This window comes from Lepidothrix coronata, unplaced genomic scaffold, assembly GCF_001604755.1.
Source record: "Lepidothrix coronata isolate B3197 unplaced genomic scaffold, Lepidothrix_coronata-1.0 Scaffold34, whole genome shotgun sequence".
NCBI classification, from domain to species: Eukaryota; Metazoa; Chordata; class Aves; order Passeriformes; family Pipridae; genus Lepidothrix; species Lepidothrix coronata.
This window is the reverse complement of record NW_016690214.1, coordinates 401,372-417,506: the sequence shown is the minus strand read 5'-3', so window position 1 is coordinate 417,506 and position 16,135 is coordinate 401,372. Positions and strand designations below refer to the sequence as shown.

Genomic DNA, 16,135 nt, shown 5'->3' with positions numbered 1-16,135 from the left:
AAGCCACAGACCCCCAGCCACCATGGCCAGGGACCATGCCCAAGGATTTGCTCCAGCATCCCCCATTCCTAAAACGTCCCCCGGCGTGGGAGCAGCCCCGGCGGCGCGGGCTCACCTGGGAGAAGGCGGGCACGGCCACGCTGTACGGCCGCTGCTTGAAGGTGCTGCCGCCCTGCGCCGGGAAGGCCTGGGAGGCCATGCCGTAGTCGGGGGGCGGGATGGCGATGTCGTCCTTGTCCAGGAGGTTGCCGGTGCTGCTGCTCTTCCCTTGCTGCAGGCTGAGGGGGATCCAGAGCAGAGGCATCAGCACCAGCCCACACCGTGCAGAGACCCCCGGGCCACTCGCCCACCCATGGCAGGACCCCACGGCAAAAGTCAACCCAGCCCAGTGACCACCTGCCTGTGCTGGGAGTTATTTCTAACAAGAATTCTTAAATAATTCCTAACCCTCATCCCAAGTCCACAAGGCCATCCTGGAAGTGGCACAGGGAGCCCCTGGCACAATGCTCCTACCTGGTGTGGACCCGCTCGCTGCCATCGTTGTCGAGGACCCGTGTGTAGGAGAAAGGAAACCAGCCCCTCCTGAAAAGCAAAGGCAGGGGTGAATCCAAAGGTTTATCCATGGAGTATCCAGATGAGGCTGCTTTCAAGGACAGCCCCCACACTCACATTTTGGTTTTCTCGCTCTCTCCGTAGTGCCAGCCGTCCCGGGCCTCTGGGACCAGCAGCGTGATGAGGTCGCCCTCCTTGAAGCTCAGGAGGGTGCTGTTGTCCCCAGCAGCATGAGAGAAAATGGCCTGAACCCTCGTCCTGCCGTTCCTCTCGAGCCCGGCAGCCATGGAGCTGGAGCGTGGCAGTGTCTTGTTTTCAGCTGCAGGGGACAGAGACTAGTGAGTGCCCCAAGTCCTTGACCCCCTGGCCATACCCAGGCACAGGACAGGCCCCTACCCTTCCTTAGTTTGTCCCAGGTGCCAACAAAGCCTTCAGTGTGACTCACACCTTCCCCCTGAACAAACAGGTTCAGACTCTTGGCATCACCCACCAGCTGCAGCAAAGGGAGAAGCCTCCCTGCACCAGATTCCACAAGATTTTCCTCCTGGAAACCCTGTGAATCCCCATGGCAGAGCCCAGCTCCATCACCTCCTAAGCCCCAGGTCAAGAGGGACGGGCAGCCCTTGACACCAAGGGGGTGCTGTTGGCCACTGCCCCGTCACCACCAGCATCCCCAATAACCGTCCCCACCGTGGCTGCAGGTGGTCCCTGCCGACCTCTCCTTGAGCATCAGCTGGCACAGGCAGACCCAGGCCCCCCCAGCAGCCCCCCGAGGGGAGGACGGGGCCTCACCTGAGGCGTAGCTGTTTTTCGGTGGCACGTTTTTGCGAACTGGGAGTGTGTTGGAGTAAGAGTCACTCAGCTGCTTCTGAGGCTGGGGAGGAGATAAAGATTTGGGCTGTGCTGGCTTCATCTCAGACCAGTGGTTGTACCCGTCGCTGTCTGGGCCTGAGACTCCGTTCATCACCGGCATGGCCTCCTGCGCCGACATGCGCTACGAGAGAGGAGGGGAGGGGAACAGGGGAATGTCCTCGTTAGGCATCCCAGCTCAGTTTGGGGGAGGGGGCAGATCAGAGCTTCAGCCTGTTTGGTTTAGTTCCCCAGCCAGAACACACTGCTCTGGGGGGAGCAGTGGGGTCACCTCTCTGGTATTTTACTGCTCTGAGCTGCCTTGCACCTCCTGAGCTCTGCTGCTCGGCTCGTGACCCCACATCACAGGGGAGACCCTCTTCCAAAGGGGTCACTTCAGGGGCTTTCTCCCACAGTTACTGGGGTACCTGGGTTCAGTTCCACAGCTCTGGGACCAGCCTAATGGGGACCAGCCCGGCCAGACAAGTCCAGCTTGTGGGTTCCCCAAACCACCCCCAGGAGCCCCTGTCCCTCCACAGTTCAGTGACCCCGGTGGGATGGGATGGGACAGACTGCCTGTTCCCATGCCAGGCTCCTTCCCACATCCCAGGATGGCACATGCATGGAACTGCCCGTCCCTGTGGATCAGTGACAGCCCATCCAAAGGCCACTTGCCGAGGACAGCGGTGACACCGGCCCGGGCTCGTCCCTCCGGCTTTGCTCAGAAGGGCAGCACAGCTTCCACCACGGAGATACTTACTCCTACAAAAGGTGCCAGCTCCGGGGGGACAGGGAGAGGTTTGGCACCAGGGATGGGGTCAGAGATGATGAGGTTGGACTTGGATGTGGACAGAGGGCTGGGCATAATGGTGCCATTGCTGCTGGCAGCCATCTGCTGCATCAGCTGTATGGCGCGGTCCGGGATCTTGTTGGGATCCGAGCAGGATTGCTGCCACAGCGGCAGCTTCTGTGTCAGCATCTCCTTCCCCTGCAAGAGGAAAACAAGGTGTGAGGGCACAGGGTATGGAAAAATGCCCCAGCTCTGTCCTGCTCCCCGGGCAGCTCCACATGGATCCAGGGCTGAGCTGATCCGGGATTGATCAACAGCTCTGTGCGTGGCATGGGCATGGTAACACACAGGGATGTCCTGCTTCCAGGCAAGATAACACAGAGGGATGTCCTGCTTCCAGGCTCTGATGGCAGCTGAGTCAGGGCAGTGTCATGAAAAATGGGAAGGAGGGAAGGAAAAGGTAATCCATCTCCCTGACTTATTCTGAGGCATCCTGTGTGCAGCATCTGCGGGCTGCAGGGAGCTGGGCAGGGCACTGGGCTCTGTGTGGAACAGAGGAATAAAGCCTGCCCAAAGGCTTGGCAGGGCACAGCCCATGCTCCGTGCTGGCCCCACATCCCGAGGGATGAGCAGCATCTTTTGGGTGCTCAGCCCTGACAGCCTCCAGCTCCCCTCACTGCATCCAGACTCCGCTGCTCCCTGCCCGTGGAAGGACCAGCAGCCACCTGCTGCCACGCTCCAAGCCAAGGGGGGAAAATGTCCAAAACCCCCTGAGGTCACTCCCCCGCTACAGCAGAGGGTGACCCTACACTTTTGCCTGACTTCACCTGGAGACAACTTGGTCCCCGTGTATCAAAACCCCACTAAGCTAATTTCGAAGTCCCAGTACATTTCCCCAGCAGCTCCAGCCTTGGGACCCTCCAGGAGCTGCAGGCAACAGTGGGATGGAGTTTTTACCTGGACACCCACCACACTCTGGACAAGCCACCTGCAAAGTCCCTCCTGCAAAATCACCCTCCGTGTGCTGCTGCAGCAACAAGTTTTTGGCTCATGCCTGCTGACCCCCAGCCCTGGGGGGATGTTTTTCCCTCCTGCACTGCGCTTGCCATGCCAAGCGTGGATCCATCCCGCGGCGCAGCGCGAGGACAGCGCTGACTAATCCCAACTCCCTCTCCTGCTCCCGGAGCCAAGCGTGGCAGTGACAGATGGCTGCTGTGAGCCACGGAGGGTGGTGCTGGGGAACAACCAGAACGGGAGCACGAGGCTGCAGGAGCAGCACCGGCGTTCCCAGCCCTCATCCGGATGGATTCTGCTCTGGGCCAATATGGGATGTCATATCAACACGGGCAAGAGGGATGTGGGGCTGCCACAGGCAAGAGGGATTAGGAGCAGCTGTTCCTGCTGGGGCATCCCCCTCTGTCCCTTGAGCTGCAGGAGCCCCACCAGTTTTGCCTTTTGGAATATCAGGCTGTTCCACAGGCAGTAGCTTGAGACGGGAGCATCCCCCCGGTGACGGGGCAGCCGGGACCGGCTCCGGTGGGTGCGACTCACCTTGGCGTGGTAGGTGATGGCACTCTTGGCCACCGCGCACTGCTTCTCCACCAGGAAGCAGAACCGTCTCCTCTCTTCCGTCAGAGCTGTCTTGTAGCCATCAGACACGTAGTTTTCCAGCTCCCCTTGCTTGTTGCTGATGGCTTCGATGTACTAGAACAGGGAGAGGAGCTGCCGTCAGCACTGAGCGCGGGGCAGGGGGTGCTGCAGCATCCTCGGAGAGGGGCCAGTGGTGGGGGCAGCAGGCAGGGAGCCCCCCCAGCACACATGTGCCTGCACAGCCCCTCCAACCCGCCCTTACTCATCGGAGCCCCCCACGCAGAGGCGCTGACTCAGCTCGTGGGCTGCCGGGACGAGCTGTACCCGCGGCCGCCCGCTCACCACCCGGGCTCGGAGGCGCCTGCGGGGGCCGGGGGGGCTGCCCCGATGGCCCGGCCCTGGCAGCGGCCCCCGCAGCCCCCGGCTCGTCCCTGCCAGCGCACAAACCGCCGCGGCTCCGGCCCGGGCTGAACGCCCCCGGCACCTCCCCTGCTGCCGCTGCCTGCACCCAATCCCTGCTGGTGTCCATCGCCGGATGGGCAGGGCTGTGCGCCGGGAGGGGGGGCGGCAGCGGGATGGCACGTGGGCCCCTCCAACACACACAACCAGCAGCGATGCTAAAACTACCACCAGTGTCTTCAATCTGTGTTAGCCAGTCAGCCACTGGGACGCAAGGACAGTGCCAGGCAGTGCCACACGCTGGCACAGGACCCCATGGTGAGGACTGTCGGGGTGGCTGTTCCCGGGGGCTGCACCCCAGGGCTGGCAGACGCTGTGGCCCTGCCAGTGCCAGACAGAGATTCCACAAATGTGGCAGCCAGAGGCTCCTCCACTGGCTCCTGCTCTCCCTGCGTGCCAGGTGCCAGCACGGCTATGCCACACCAAGCTGTGCCAGCACTGGCACACGGGGCTGGGGGAACACAGGGGACTCCAGGGACTGCAGAGCACCACCAGCACCCCTGAGCACGGAGCACACGAGGTGTCCCCAGCTCCCCAGCCTGCCCACTTTCTCCTCCCTCCATCCCTTTGGATGCCCCCAGCTCCACTGCAGAGCTCCCACCTGTGATGTGGCACCAGGAGAGCAGCATCTGTCACCCACCCATCACTGTCCTGCCCTGTGACACCTCCTTGTCACCGGCTCTTCCCTGGGATAGCAGCACCAAGCTGGAAAGCCACAACCACCCCCAGCCCAGGCAGGGCTGGACCTACTTCAGGCAGCCCGAACTTCTCCAAGACAGGAATCAAACTGGAAATTCAGGGCCCGGAGCAGCTTTGCTGCTTTCTTCACGGTTGTCAGTTATTTTTAGCATGCTACAATATTTATTAGCAGACATAAAATGGAGCAAACCAACAAAAGCAATGAGATTCAGTGACATCCCAGACTTCAAAGGGGTCTTATTTCGGGGCTGGACCTGGTCCTGTTCCCACCCTGCTCTGAGCATCCCTCCAAGAGCAAACCCTGTGCACGGCTCGTGGCAGACCAAGCAGGTTTTAGGTCTCCCCACAAGCACCAACACAGGTGGGGGAAATGGGTTAAAAACCCAGTCTGCAACCAACAACCCTGTTTCAAGGAGAGGTTCCCCCCCCCAAAATTAGAAAAACCAGTGCAAATGCCCGCAGTCAGGAACAGAAATAAGTGAAGAGAACTGAGCTGATGCCACCGGGCGCAGAAGTGGAAGTGGTGGAGGTTTTGGCGTCAGCCCCAAGCAGAGGTATGGAAGGCCGGTGGCAGCCGGGCTGTGCCGGCACAGCGGCACCGGGGCCGGCAGGGCACGGGGAGGAGGCGGCAGCAGCCCCGGACACGGGGGGCGGGAGCAGGCGGCCGTGGGAGGATGTGCTCGGGGAAGGCATCGCTCCTGCTGTGGGCTTGGGACAGCAGCACGCCGCCTCCTCCCGGGTATTATTAGCCGGGAACAGCACAGGGACAGAGCCCAGAGGCGTCAGCACGGCAGTGGTGATGGGAACCAGGGGGATGGATGCCCTCAGTGCCAACCCGGAGAGCCCCTGGCTCCCCCACGGTGCCCCAGCTCCTCTATGGCAGCTCTGCTACACCTGGGATGGATCGAGCATTGCTATCCCCACACACAACTCCCCAGAAAGTTTCTGTCCCAGGGGAAGCACCAGGACAATGCTCCCACTCCTGCAGAGCCCCATTTCTGGAAGGCAGCACAGCACAATCCTGACAGCACCTGAAATAGCAGGAGCGTGGGAGCACACACAGACCCCGACCCCCAAAACTCATCCTGCCTAATTTACTAACTGGGCCATTGAGAACGAGAAGGTGAGGACTGAAATGAGTCCAGCTCCAGCTAATTTGGTTCAGCAGCACAAGGACCATCCCGCCACGGTTCCCTGTAGGATCACCATCCCCAGGTCAGCCACTGCCATGCCCCAGCACGGCGGGCGGGCACAGCTCCAGCCCAAACACACCACAACTCAGGGAGAAACCCTTATCTCAGCAACGTGAGAGCTTCAGTTCTAACCATGATTTAAATATGCAGGTACAAGCTTTATTTACACCCCTGCTTGCAGGCTGGTTTTGCAAGGATCCTGCTGATTCCTCAGCTGAGGAAAGGCTTGTCTCAACGGCTCAGCCAGTCGGAACACGCCGCTTCGCGAGCACAGAGCCCACGCTCTAAACTTAGTACTCAGAGCTTTATATACTTTATGTAAATATGCTCCGTGTGCCATTGATTTACCCAGAGCCTTGATTTTACACGTTGTTCCATCACAAAATGGCGAGCGACGCTCCTTGTTCACGAGGTGCTTTTCAGTTTGGGTTTGCTCGAAACGACAGTGAGCTTTCAGATAACGCCTAGAAAGGCAAATTTAAATAAAAACCCTGCTAGATGTGCCAGATGCACAGGGAAAAAGTAACACACAGATGCACAGGGAAAAAGTAACACACAAAGCACAGTGTAAAAACCTCAGGAGTACAGTCCTTGGGAGCCAAACACCTTTCTCAGCTTGGCATGATGTGATACCCCCTGTAAGGGCTGGGGGAAGGTGCTTCACCCCAGCCTTGGTGCACTCAGGCTCTGCAGCAGCCTCTCCAAGAACCCCCCGACCACTTGAGTGCTGCATTGCAAATTGAGACCTTGATTTAGGTTGTCAGCTTCAAATTCACATTTTAGGCATTGTCTAAATAGAATATCCAGCTTAAAGGAGGAAAACCTCCCAATTTATGACCTGAGCAGGCAGAGAACCAGCCACAGCAGTGGTCATGGCTGTGCCCAAGGCCAGAGCAAACACTGGAGCCACCCAACAGCCCCAGAAAATCTTTTCTGGGTTTCTAGGTTGGAGAGGCCTCAAATAACTCCCCCGTCCCCCCCCTGCCTCCTGCATCCACTTCCAATTCACGGGAGCCGCTGACCTAATTAGCAATGTCAGCACGTGGCGGGGCTGGGCAGAGGCTCTGGCACAAGAAGCTGCCACAACACAGGTCTGGCAGAGCCAGGGCCCCTGCCTGGTGCTGGGGTGGACCCCCAGCCGTGGGGGCTCAGCCAGGGACCCCCCCAGTGCCCGGGCACACGAGCGATGCCAGAGCGACGCTTGGCCACGCTGGGCAACCTCCACCCTGCAGCCCAACCAGGTCACCCCCACGGTTAGACAGAGAATTGGGAACGTGAGAAGGTGGGAAGGGAACAAGCTGCTGCCAAGCCCCAGCTCGAGCGGCCGCTGTCGGCCCCGGCACGGAAAGGCAGGGCACACACAGCCCTGGCGTGCTGCTGACACCTTCCCAACACCACAGCGACACATCCAGGGGTGTGAAGATCAAAGAGCAGCTGGGAAGTGTCAAGACCCGAGTTCCTTTCAAGCACACGCTGCTGTCAGAGCAGGTAGAGCAGCACCATCCTCACCGCGCTCCTGCCGAGCCTTTGACAACCACGTCCTCACTGGGAAATTAGTTCAAACTGTTCCATCCCAGCCAGGAACGTGCAAACTGGTTGGGAATGTGAGCCAAGGGCAACGCTGAGCCCCACCACAGCAATCATCACTACAGACCCTTCTTGGTGATCGGGTGCATCTGGCACTGATCAGGCTGAGAGAAGGACTGGGCCCAGGAACGAGCAGGAAGAAGCTGCCTTGGGGTCACCAGCACACCACAGCTTGGGCTGCCAGGACACCACAGCACTGGCCTGAAATCCAAGGGGAACACATGGTGGACATGCTTCTATCCTGCACCAAGAGGGATGCAGAGCAGGGAAGGGACTGTGCCACAGCACCAGCTCCAGCTGGTGACCCTAAGGAGGGATTGCTCAGGACCAGTGGCACAAAGCAGTGGAAAAAGACAAAGAAAAGGTCAGGGAAGCAAGAGGACTCAGCTGTGCTGGATCAATGCAGCAGGCTGAAATACCTGGAAGGAGTAAACACGAAGAGAAGGGAGGATTTATTTAGGGAACCACGAGGGAGAATAGCTAGAAAGTAATGGGATAAAATAAAAAAGAAGTTAGGCTGATTAGCAGGGCAAGAGCATCTAAGCTGAGGAACAGTCTCAAGGCAAAAGAGCCGAAACCCTCCCATGGCACAGAGCCGAGGTGAGGAGAACCAGCAGCCAGGGATGCTCAGCCCCGACAGCTTTCCCTCATTCCCAGAAATTGCTCCTTGCATGGAAGCTGGCAGACCCCCCAGAACCACATGGGCACCCTGGAGCCCTGAACCTTTGCCAGGGAGAGGACAACCTCCCCCTGCCCTGCCCAGGCACATCTCCACACACTGCCCCTGACGTGCTGCCCGGCTGCCTCCCTGCTCCAGCTCCAGCTCCAGCCACAGCCTGCGCCCGGACACTGCTGCTGATGGTTATCCAAGGTGATGTGGAACGCAGAGCGGATCCTGGGGAGCCAACCCCAGGAGTCCCTGTGCTCCAAGGACACCAGCCAGCCTCCCTCCCCCGAGAAGGGCTGTCTCCCCTCGTTACACTCCCTGTCTCCCCTCGTTACGGTCCCTGTCTCACACATCTGCTCACTGGGCACCAGCCACATCCCTTCCCTGCTCAGCACCAGCCACGCACACATGTGACATTACATAAAATTCAGAGAGCAGAGCAGCAGGGAAGCGCTGGCTCCAGCCGGCTCTGCGGGGGCTTCACCAGCAGCTGCTTAAAACCTTCCCTCGACACAGGGACACCCCCGAGCAGCGGCTCCGGGCACAAGGTTTGGTACCAAAATGCTCATCAGACACAGCCCTGAGCTGCACAGGCACTTCCAGGGAACACTTCCAGGGATGGGGCAGCCACAGCTTCTCTGGGCAACCTGTGCCAGGGCCTCTCACCAACCTCACAGGGAAGAATTTCTCCCCAGTATCCCATCTAACCCTGCCCTGTGTCAGTGGGAAGCCATTCCCCCTTGTCCTGTCACTCCAGGCCCTTGTCCCAAGTCCCTCTCCAGCTCTCTTGGAGCCCCTTTAGGCACTGAAGGGGCTCTGAGGTTTCCTCAGAGCCTTCTCTTCTCTTGCTGGGTTTGGGCACATCCTCCCTCAGCCTAAATCCTAATCCAACCTGCAGAGAATCACCTGGAGCCGCAGAGCTTTCAGAGTCCTTCTCCATTTGACTTTCACATAAACCTCATAACCTGGTTTGTGCAAACTTTGTGTCAGTTAGAGCTTCCTGACCTACACCTAAAATTACTTCTCCTGATGGGAATATCCAAATGAGGTTTCAATGACAGAAGTTTATAAAACCCCCCAGTTATTTGGTACAGTAGTATTTAATGCTTAAAATATTCCCACAGGAGCAAGGACAGGTGTGGGCAAAAGAGAGATCCGGGCAGAGGCTGAGCTCAGTCCCCACAGCCCACCCAGGGTCACCCCCTGTCACCCAGGTCAGGTACAGCTTTTCACCACAAACACCCGGCCTCAGCTTTGCTGTTTAGGCTGAATTACAGCCAGTTTGTCTCAGGACAGTGCAGAAATCCAATTGCTCACAGCACTAATAAGATTTGATAAATAATTTGAACCAACATAACTTCATTGCTGAGCTGCTGATTCAATCCAGGTCCCAAACCCATCATGACCTTGATTTCATGGCTTGATCACAAACCAGCCTTTAATGAAATTACAGCACTTGAGCTTCCTCGGTGACTGTTTAATCTTAATATTGTTTTCATTCTTCTTCACCAAACACGTGAAGTGAATGGAATTGGTTTGTTCTCCCGGTTTCCAGCACAGGTCAAAGCCCCATCTCAGTCACTCCTGGAGGAAGATGAGCCATGCGAGGCAGGCGCTGCCTCAGCCCTCAGCCCTCGCGTGGAGCAGCAGCTCGGCACTGATTCATGAGGAACAAAAGCCTGGCTTAACACAACGCTCAGCAGCAGCAACCCACAACCACAGCATCGCTCCCCACCACGGCAGACAGGGCTGTGGAGCTGGAAAATCACTCCTGCAGCCTAATGGCACTTGGAGCTGCTTTAGAGCTACGTGAGCTGTCTGCACTGCAAACCACGAGGTGTTTTAACTCCTCAACCATTTAATGCTGCAACACTCGTCCTCATCTATGAAACTCCAAAAATCAGCGCAAGGGAGGGGCTGGATGGTGTGGGACATGCAGGCAAGCCTGGATCAGCTCTCCCCACGCAACGAGGGGCTGGGGCAGCTCAGGAGAAGCCTCCTGCAAGTGTCCCTGAGTATCACACCTCCTCACCCCCCCTGCTCCAAAGCTACTGCTCACCAGCCATGAGATAATTCGTTATGTGCAGTTCCTGCTGAACTTCAGCACTCATTTCTTTATAAAGGGGGAAATCTGAATTAAAGAGTAAGAGGGGAGACATTTGGGCCGTTTCACTTGGTTCTGTGATTGATCCAGCAGAATGTGGAACCAGAGCCACACTGGTGTCCCAGCCCAGACAAGGGGTGTCCTCTGCCACTCAGCAAAGCAGAGCCTGGATGGCCCCAAATCTCCTCTCACCTTGAGGGATGTTACATAAACCAGGCCCTGGAGCTCCCTGCAGGACAGCACTGCCACTGCTGCTCCCCCACACGTGTCTCACCCACCCGTCTCGCTGCCAGGCGATGACAGGATGTGGTCACTCAACAAGTGGTGAAGAGGCAGAAAGGAGCAATTCTGCTTCCCGGAGCATTAAATATGAAGAAAGATGATGACAGAGCATCAGACTCCCGGCTGCTGGAGCAGCTTATGTGCATGAGCCCTCAGAAGAGCAAGATGTTATTGCTGTACTGAAGGAGGTGACTGATGCAGCTACCAGGACGTTTCCATCAACAGCAGCTTCTCCCACGACGAGACAAGTAACCAGCCCCAGCCCACCAGGAGAGCTCCATCCAGCCGTGGCTGATCCGCCTGTGGTGCAGCCATCAGCATCCCAAAAGCGTCACAAGGTGCCTCCAGCAGCTTTGAGGACGACACCAGGGGTTTGGCAAGTGGCCACAGGGGTGGCTTCAGGCCAGCCCAACAGACTGAGCACCACGCAGAGGGGGAGCTGCCTGGGGCTCTGCTTTAACCAGCCTGAGAAAGACTTTTGTGGAGCAAAGCCCAACAAAGTTTTGCAGATGCTCCTGATCCACTCAGAGCCCAGTTCCAACTCCACAAAGCCCAGTTCTAACTCCACAAAGCCCCACACAAGGCTCCCTCCTCGGGCCAGTGCCCACTGGACCCCTCTTGCTGCAATCCCTCTGCTCTCTGATGCCCAGGCAAAGGTAAGAGCAGCATCAAGGGTGGCCCAAAACAGTCTCTTTTTCTGTTAAGGAAACACCAGCTCTGCAGGCAGTGGAGAGCAGAGGGGGACTGCCCTCTTGTCTGAATCCAGCAATTTTAACTTTGTATTTTGATCTAAAGCAAAGCAAACCCCCGCCGTGCGCAGCTGGGCAGTCACAAAAATCACAGAATATTCTGAGTTGGAAGGGTCTCATAGCTCTCTAAGCTCAAAAGCCATCATAAGGCTTTTTCAGAGATAAGCGCTTCCTAAATACTTACTGCTGGAAGATTAAAGGGAATGAGTGCCTGATCCTGTTTCCCTGCCCAAAGAGCTGTGCTAACAGGACTATCCCATCCCTGCCACATCACAGCGGGAGGCTCAGCCCACCCCTCCTCTCCAGCTGCACACAGCCCAGCCCTGGATGGATTCCCTCCTCCTCCTCCTCCGGGTGTGGGATGGGGATCCCTGTGGGTTTGGCAGGAGAGGGCTGGCTCTGGCAGCACTTTTGCTCTGTTGGTCCCACCAGCAAGTGGAGGGTAACAGAGGTTTGATCCTTGTGTCCCCCACGCTGAGCTTGGTGCCTGACAGTGCTTTTCTCGCTCAGCAGGAATTTCGGAGCCAGGGCTTGTGGAGTCACCACGCTCAGAAGTGGTTTGAGCTGCTCAGCTCTGGAGAACACACCAGACCCCCCCTCAGCGGGCTGGTACAGACCTATGCTGTGCCAGCACCTTCCAGCCCCACTCCAGCACCTTCCAGCTGGCTGTGCCACCTCAGCACTTTCCAGCCCCATTCCAGCACCTTCCAGCCCCATTCCAGCACCTTCCAGCCCCATTCCAGCACCTTCCAGCCCCATTCCAGCCCACTGTGCTGCCTCAGCACCTTCCAGTTCTGTGGCTCCACACAGGACCCACACCCCAAGTGACGATGGCGGGTACGTTTTCCTCCTCCAGTGCTTGTTCTGATTCACACCACCGTTTCCCAAATTTCAGTGCAATTAGGAACGTCACTTTCCCAGCACAGCCCTCCCCGTAACTCTCTGCTGGTGGCTAAATGCCACCAAATGACATTAAATTCAGCCCCACGAGCAAAGTGCCACTGATATTCAGATCCCCTTCAGCAAACAGGGATCACTGACATGTCACTGCCCGTGGCACCTGAAGAAACAGGCTCTGGTCCCAACACAACACACACTCCCACGCCTCGAGACAGGACTGGGTAATTCCTGGATTCTGGCTTCATCTTCCCCTTTCCAAGCACTACTCGTGCTGCCATCACTTACAGCCTCAACTCCCAGCAGCACCCGGCTGGCAGCCAGGGCACGGAGGTACATCAATTATCCCTTAAAGTTTGCCAGGACCAGCCATGCTCTGGGCAAAGCTCAACCTGAAGGCTGCAGAGTGCAGGAGACACGAACTCCTGCTGTGAACCCACCAGAGACCCGAGTGCCTCCGTCCCTTGGCACGTCCTGGCACTGCCACGATGTGCTTTGGATGCTCCTCAGCGAGACCCCGAACCCCACTCCCCCTCTGCAGGGAACCCCAATGCCTCACCCCGCAGCACAGCCCCCCGAGATGCTGTGAGGGACCCCGGCCCCCCGAGGAGCGTGCGGTGGGCGCGGAGCCCACGGAGCCCACGGAGCCCACGGAGCCCACGCGCCGTCACACCGCGGTGACTCAGCACGGCCGCCCCCGCCGCGGGGGGAAGGGGCACCCGGCAGGAAAACACCCAGAGGACGATGGCTTGGGCACAACAGAAATCAATGGTCTTTCGGGCGTCACTCACGAAGCAAAAAGGCGAGAAGCACCGGGAGCAGCGGGCTGGGTTAGGCCTTGGCACACGCCCGGCACATCTGCCGAGGGGAGCTCGCAGCCCCCACTCTGCACCGTGGCCATGAGAACAGCCTGTTCCACTGCTGGCTGCCACCCCCTCCCTATCCACACCTCCCACACCCCACCAGAACCCCGAATTCTGCTGGGCCCTTCCTCTAAAGAGAGCAGCAAGTCCTTATCTAAGCACTCGCAAGACCTTGGCCACCTCCACCGTGCAGCACCAAGCACCTGCCGCCAGCCCAGGGACAATGCCTGTGTCCCCCCACCCGAGATTCTCGTGTCCCCCCGCCCAGGGCCCTACCTGCAGTTCCTTGTCCGAGTACTTCTGGGGGTTCTTGCTGCCTTGGCTCTTCTTCCGAAGTTTCTTCAGCTCTGCCTGGCACTTGTCAAGTGAGTCCCCCTTGCTCCTCTGCTCTGTCTGGTATTTTTTCAGTGCAGCCTGGATATCACAAGAGAAAGCTCAGCCTCAGCCACAGCTCCTGCTGCCAAGGGGTGACAGCAATAAGCAGAGACACCTCCCCCCCCCCGAAAAGTGGGATCCCCATGGCCCGGAGAGCAAACAGGGACTGCAACAGCCTGACACTGGGGACAGCACTGTTCTGTGCACGTGTGACACTGGGGACCCTTCTGTAAACAGGGGCAGGAGCTGTGGCAGGGGACAACATCCCTGAGCCGGGAGTGGGTGACGGGGGGGATGTGGGGACACCCGAGCCAAGGGTTGTGCTGCTGGACACGCGCCCGTAACTCACACTCAGGTACCGGGAGTCCAGCTCCACCTTCTGCTCCAGCTGCGTCAGGAGCTCGTTGTGGAAGGACTTGAGCTGCAGGGAGAAAGAAAACACATGGTTCTTGGGGAGGGCTGGCAAAATGTGGGGGCCTGGGGGCATCAGGTGGCACCGGGGATGGCAGGTGAGCAGGGCTGTACAGACAGAGCACAGGCTGATGGCAGCGAGGGACAGGGACACTCAGAGGGGGCCCAGCAGGGCAGAAACAGATGCCCAAGCAGAGCAAACCCTTTGGAGCTCAACAAATCCATGTCAGAGGGGCTGCTGTCACTCAGACAAGGCACTTTGCACCAGCAGAGCCCCTGGCCAGGCAGAGACCCCGGCACGCCGGGCTGGGCACTCACCATCTCCTCCAGCTGGTTCTGGATCTGCCTGTGGACTTCTGCCATCTGGAAGAGCACGTCCCCTGCAAAGAGAAGATGAAGGGAGGGTGTTTGAGGCACCAAGCTCAGGGGGACACCCTAAGGTTGGGGCAGGCAGTGCTCTGCTAGCAAAGAGGGATCTGCATCCAGACCCAGGGGTGCTACTGGAATGCCCCTGTGCCCATCTTTGGGGAGCTGCAGGGAGGGGCAAACAGGCAAACCTTGTGTAGCAGGAAGGGAAACAAGGACAAGCAGCAGTGGGATCCCAGCACCCGGGGCAGCCCTTCTCCCCCAGGCCAAGCACAGGGCACCCACAGCGGGCAAACACGGCCCTGGCACTCAGTGCAGGTCACAGGACATGGGGCTAAGCCCTGGGCTGGTATTTGCCTCAAAACCACTGATTTGTTCAGCCTCAAGGGCAGAGCCAGGGCTGCAGCTGCTGCCCAGGGCATCCGCAATGTGGCCAAGCAGTCCCAGCTCTGCTCTGTCACTTCCTTTCATTTTTCTTTTCCAATGCAGGATTCCAGCCCCACACCCAGTGCTGTTCCTGGAGGAAGGGCAGTGTCCTGTCTCAGCAGAAGCCCCAGAGTGGTTGGAGCCAGACACACACACGGAGGATCCTTCAGGAGCAGAGCCAGCGCTACCGCTCGACTGAAAGCCCCGATCCTGTCTCTGGATCAGAGCGAGCCTTGGGGAGAGCCCAGCTCTGTCAGCTCCATTCAGGGCTGAGTTTGGAAGCTTTGCCTTCCAGCACAGTGGGTTGCAGCTTCCCACAAGGCTCCCAACCTCCATGGAGCTGTCTGAAAATGGAAAGCCATGAGCCATGTCTCTGAGCTGCTCCTGCCTCAGGACTTGGCCCTGGCAGGTCCCAAGCAGGGCTGGGGGATCCCTGACACCCACTGGAGCTCTCCAAAGGGGAGTAGCATCCCACATTCCATCCCAGAAAAGCAGAGCAGCACCTGTGACAACTCAAAGACAAAGTGACAACCTGTGACAAAGATACAGCCCATAAATACATACACGGAGTTTCAAAAAACAGAACCCAACCCCAGGGATGGGAAATGCAATGGGAAGGGGACACCAGCCCCAGAGCCCTGGGACAAACCTCAGGGAGGCTGGGATGAGCCAAACCAGCTCCTCACCGTGCAAGGGAACGACTGGGACCCTCATCCAGCACAGATGGTGCACGCCAGCCCAGCCCAGCCCTTCCCCGTCCCTCCACATCCCTGGGCACGTGGGCCCCGCTCCAGCCGAGTGTCAACACCCCCAGCCGACCAGGAACAACCTGCCCCAACATTTCTTTGCTCTCCTGGCTGGAGCAATTCGTACTTTGCACCATACACCGTGTCTCACGCTGTTCTGCAAACATTAAAATCCGATCCCTTGGCAGGCACTGGCCCCTCCGCTGCGGGTCAGTGCAGTGACAGAACCGGCTGCTGCCAGAGTCACCCTCCCCCTGTGCCCCCTGAGAGAGCAGCGATGCCCAGAGCACCCCACAGAGCAAGAGGTGACCAGATGGCAGGGCTGCAGCTCCACTCCTTCACCAGGAGGAAACTGTGTGCCAAGATCTCCCCGGCCACTGAGCCGGCTGTGACTTTTCCAGCTGGTTCTCCAGGTGCCGAGCCAAGCGGAGCACTCACACCCGGCCACCACACATGTCTGCAGTGAGGAGCCTCACACACGAGCAGGGAGGTCTGGGCAAGGGGTCACCACCACGGGACCATCAGGAAAT

The 16,135-nt window shown here is 58.5% G+C and overlaps 1 protein-coding gene across 8 annotated transcripts in view; it reads right to left on the bottom strand.

The window, feature by feature from the left end:
- BAIAP2 (BAI1 associated protein 2) overlaps positions 1-16,135 on the bottom strand; it is a 40,124-nt gene that overhangs the window by 6,647 nt on the left and 17,342 nt on the right. For 6 of the 8 annotated variants that reach the window (XM_017811958.1, XM_017811956.1, XM_017811963.1 and 3 more), the window contains exons 4-12: positions 14,386-14,447; positions 14,006-14,077; positions 13,558-13,695; positions 3,743-3,895; positions 2,162-2,389; positions 1,345-1,546; positions 670-871; positions 514-582; positions 116-278 (exon numbers count right to left, since the gene is read on the bottom strand). In XM_017811958.1, the coding sequence (XP_017667447.1) occupies positions 116-278; positions 514-582; positions 670-871; positions 1,345-1,546; positions 2,162-2,389; positions 3,743-3,895; positions 13,558-13,695; positions 14,006-14,077; positions 14,386-14,447 (1,289 nt within the window). The remainder of the gene's footprint in view (positions 1-115; positions 279-513; positions 583-669; positions 872-1,344; positions 1,547-2,161; positions 2,390-3,742; positions 3,896-13,557; positions 13,696-14,005; positions 14,078-14,385; positions 14,448-16,135) is intronic. The other 2 variants (XM_017811960.1, XM_017811964.1) reach the window with 1 other exon arrangement.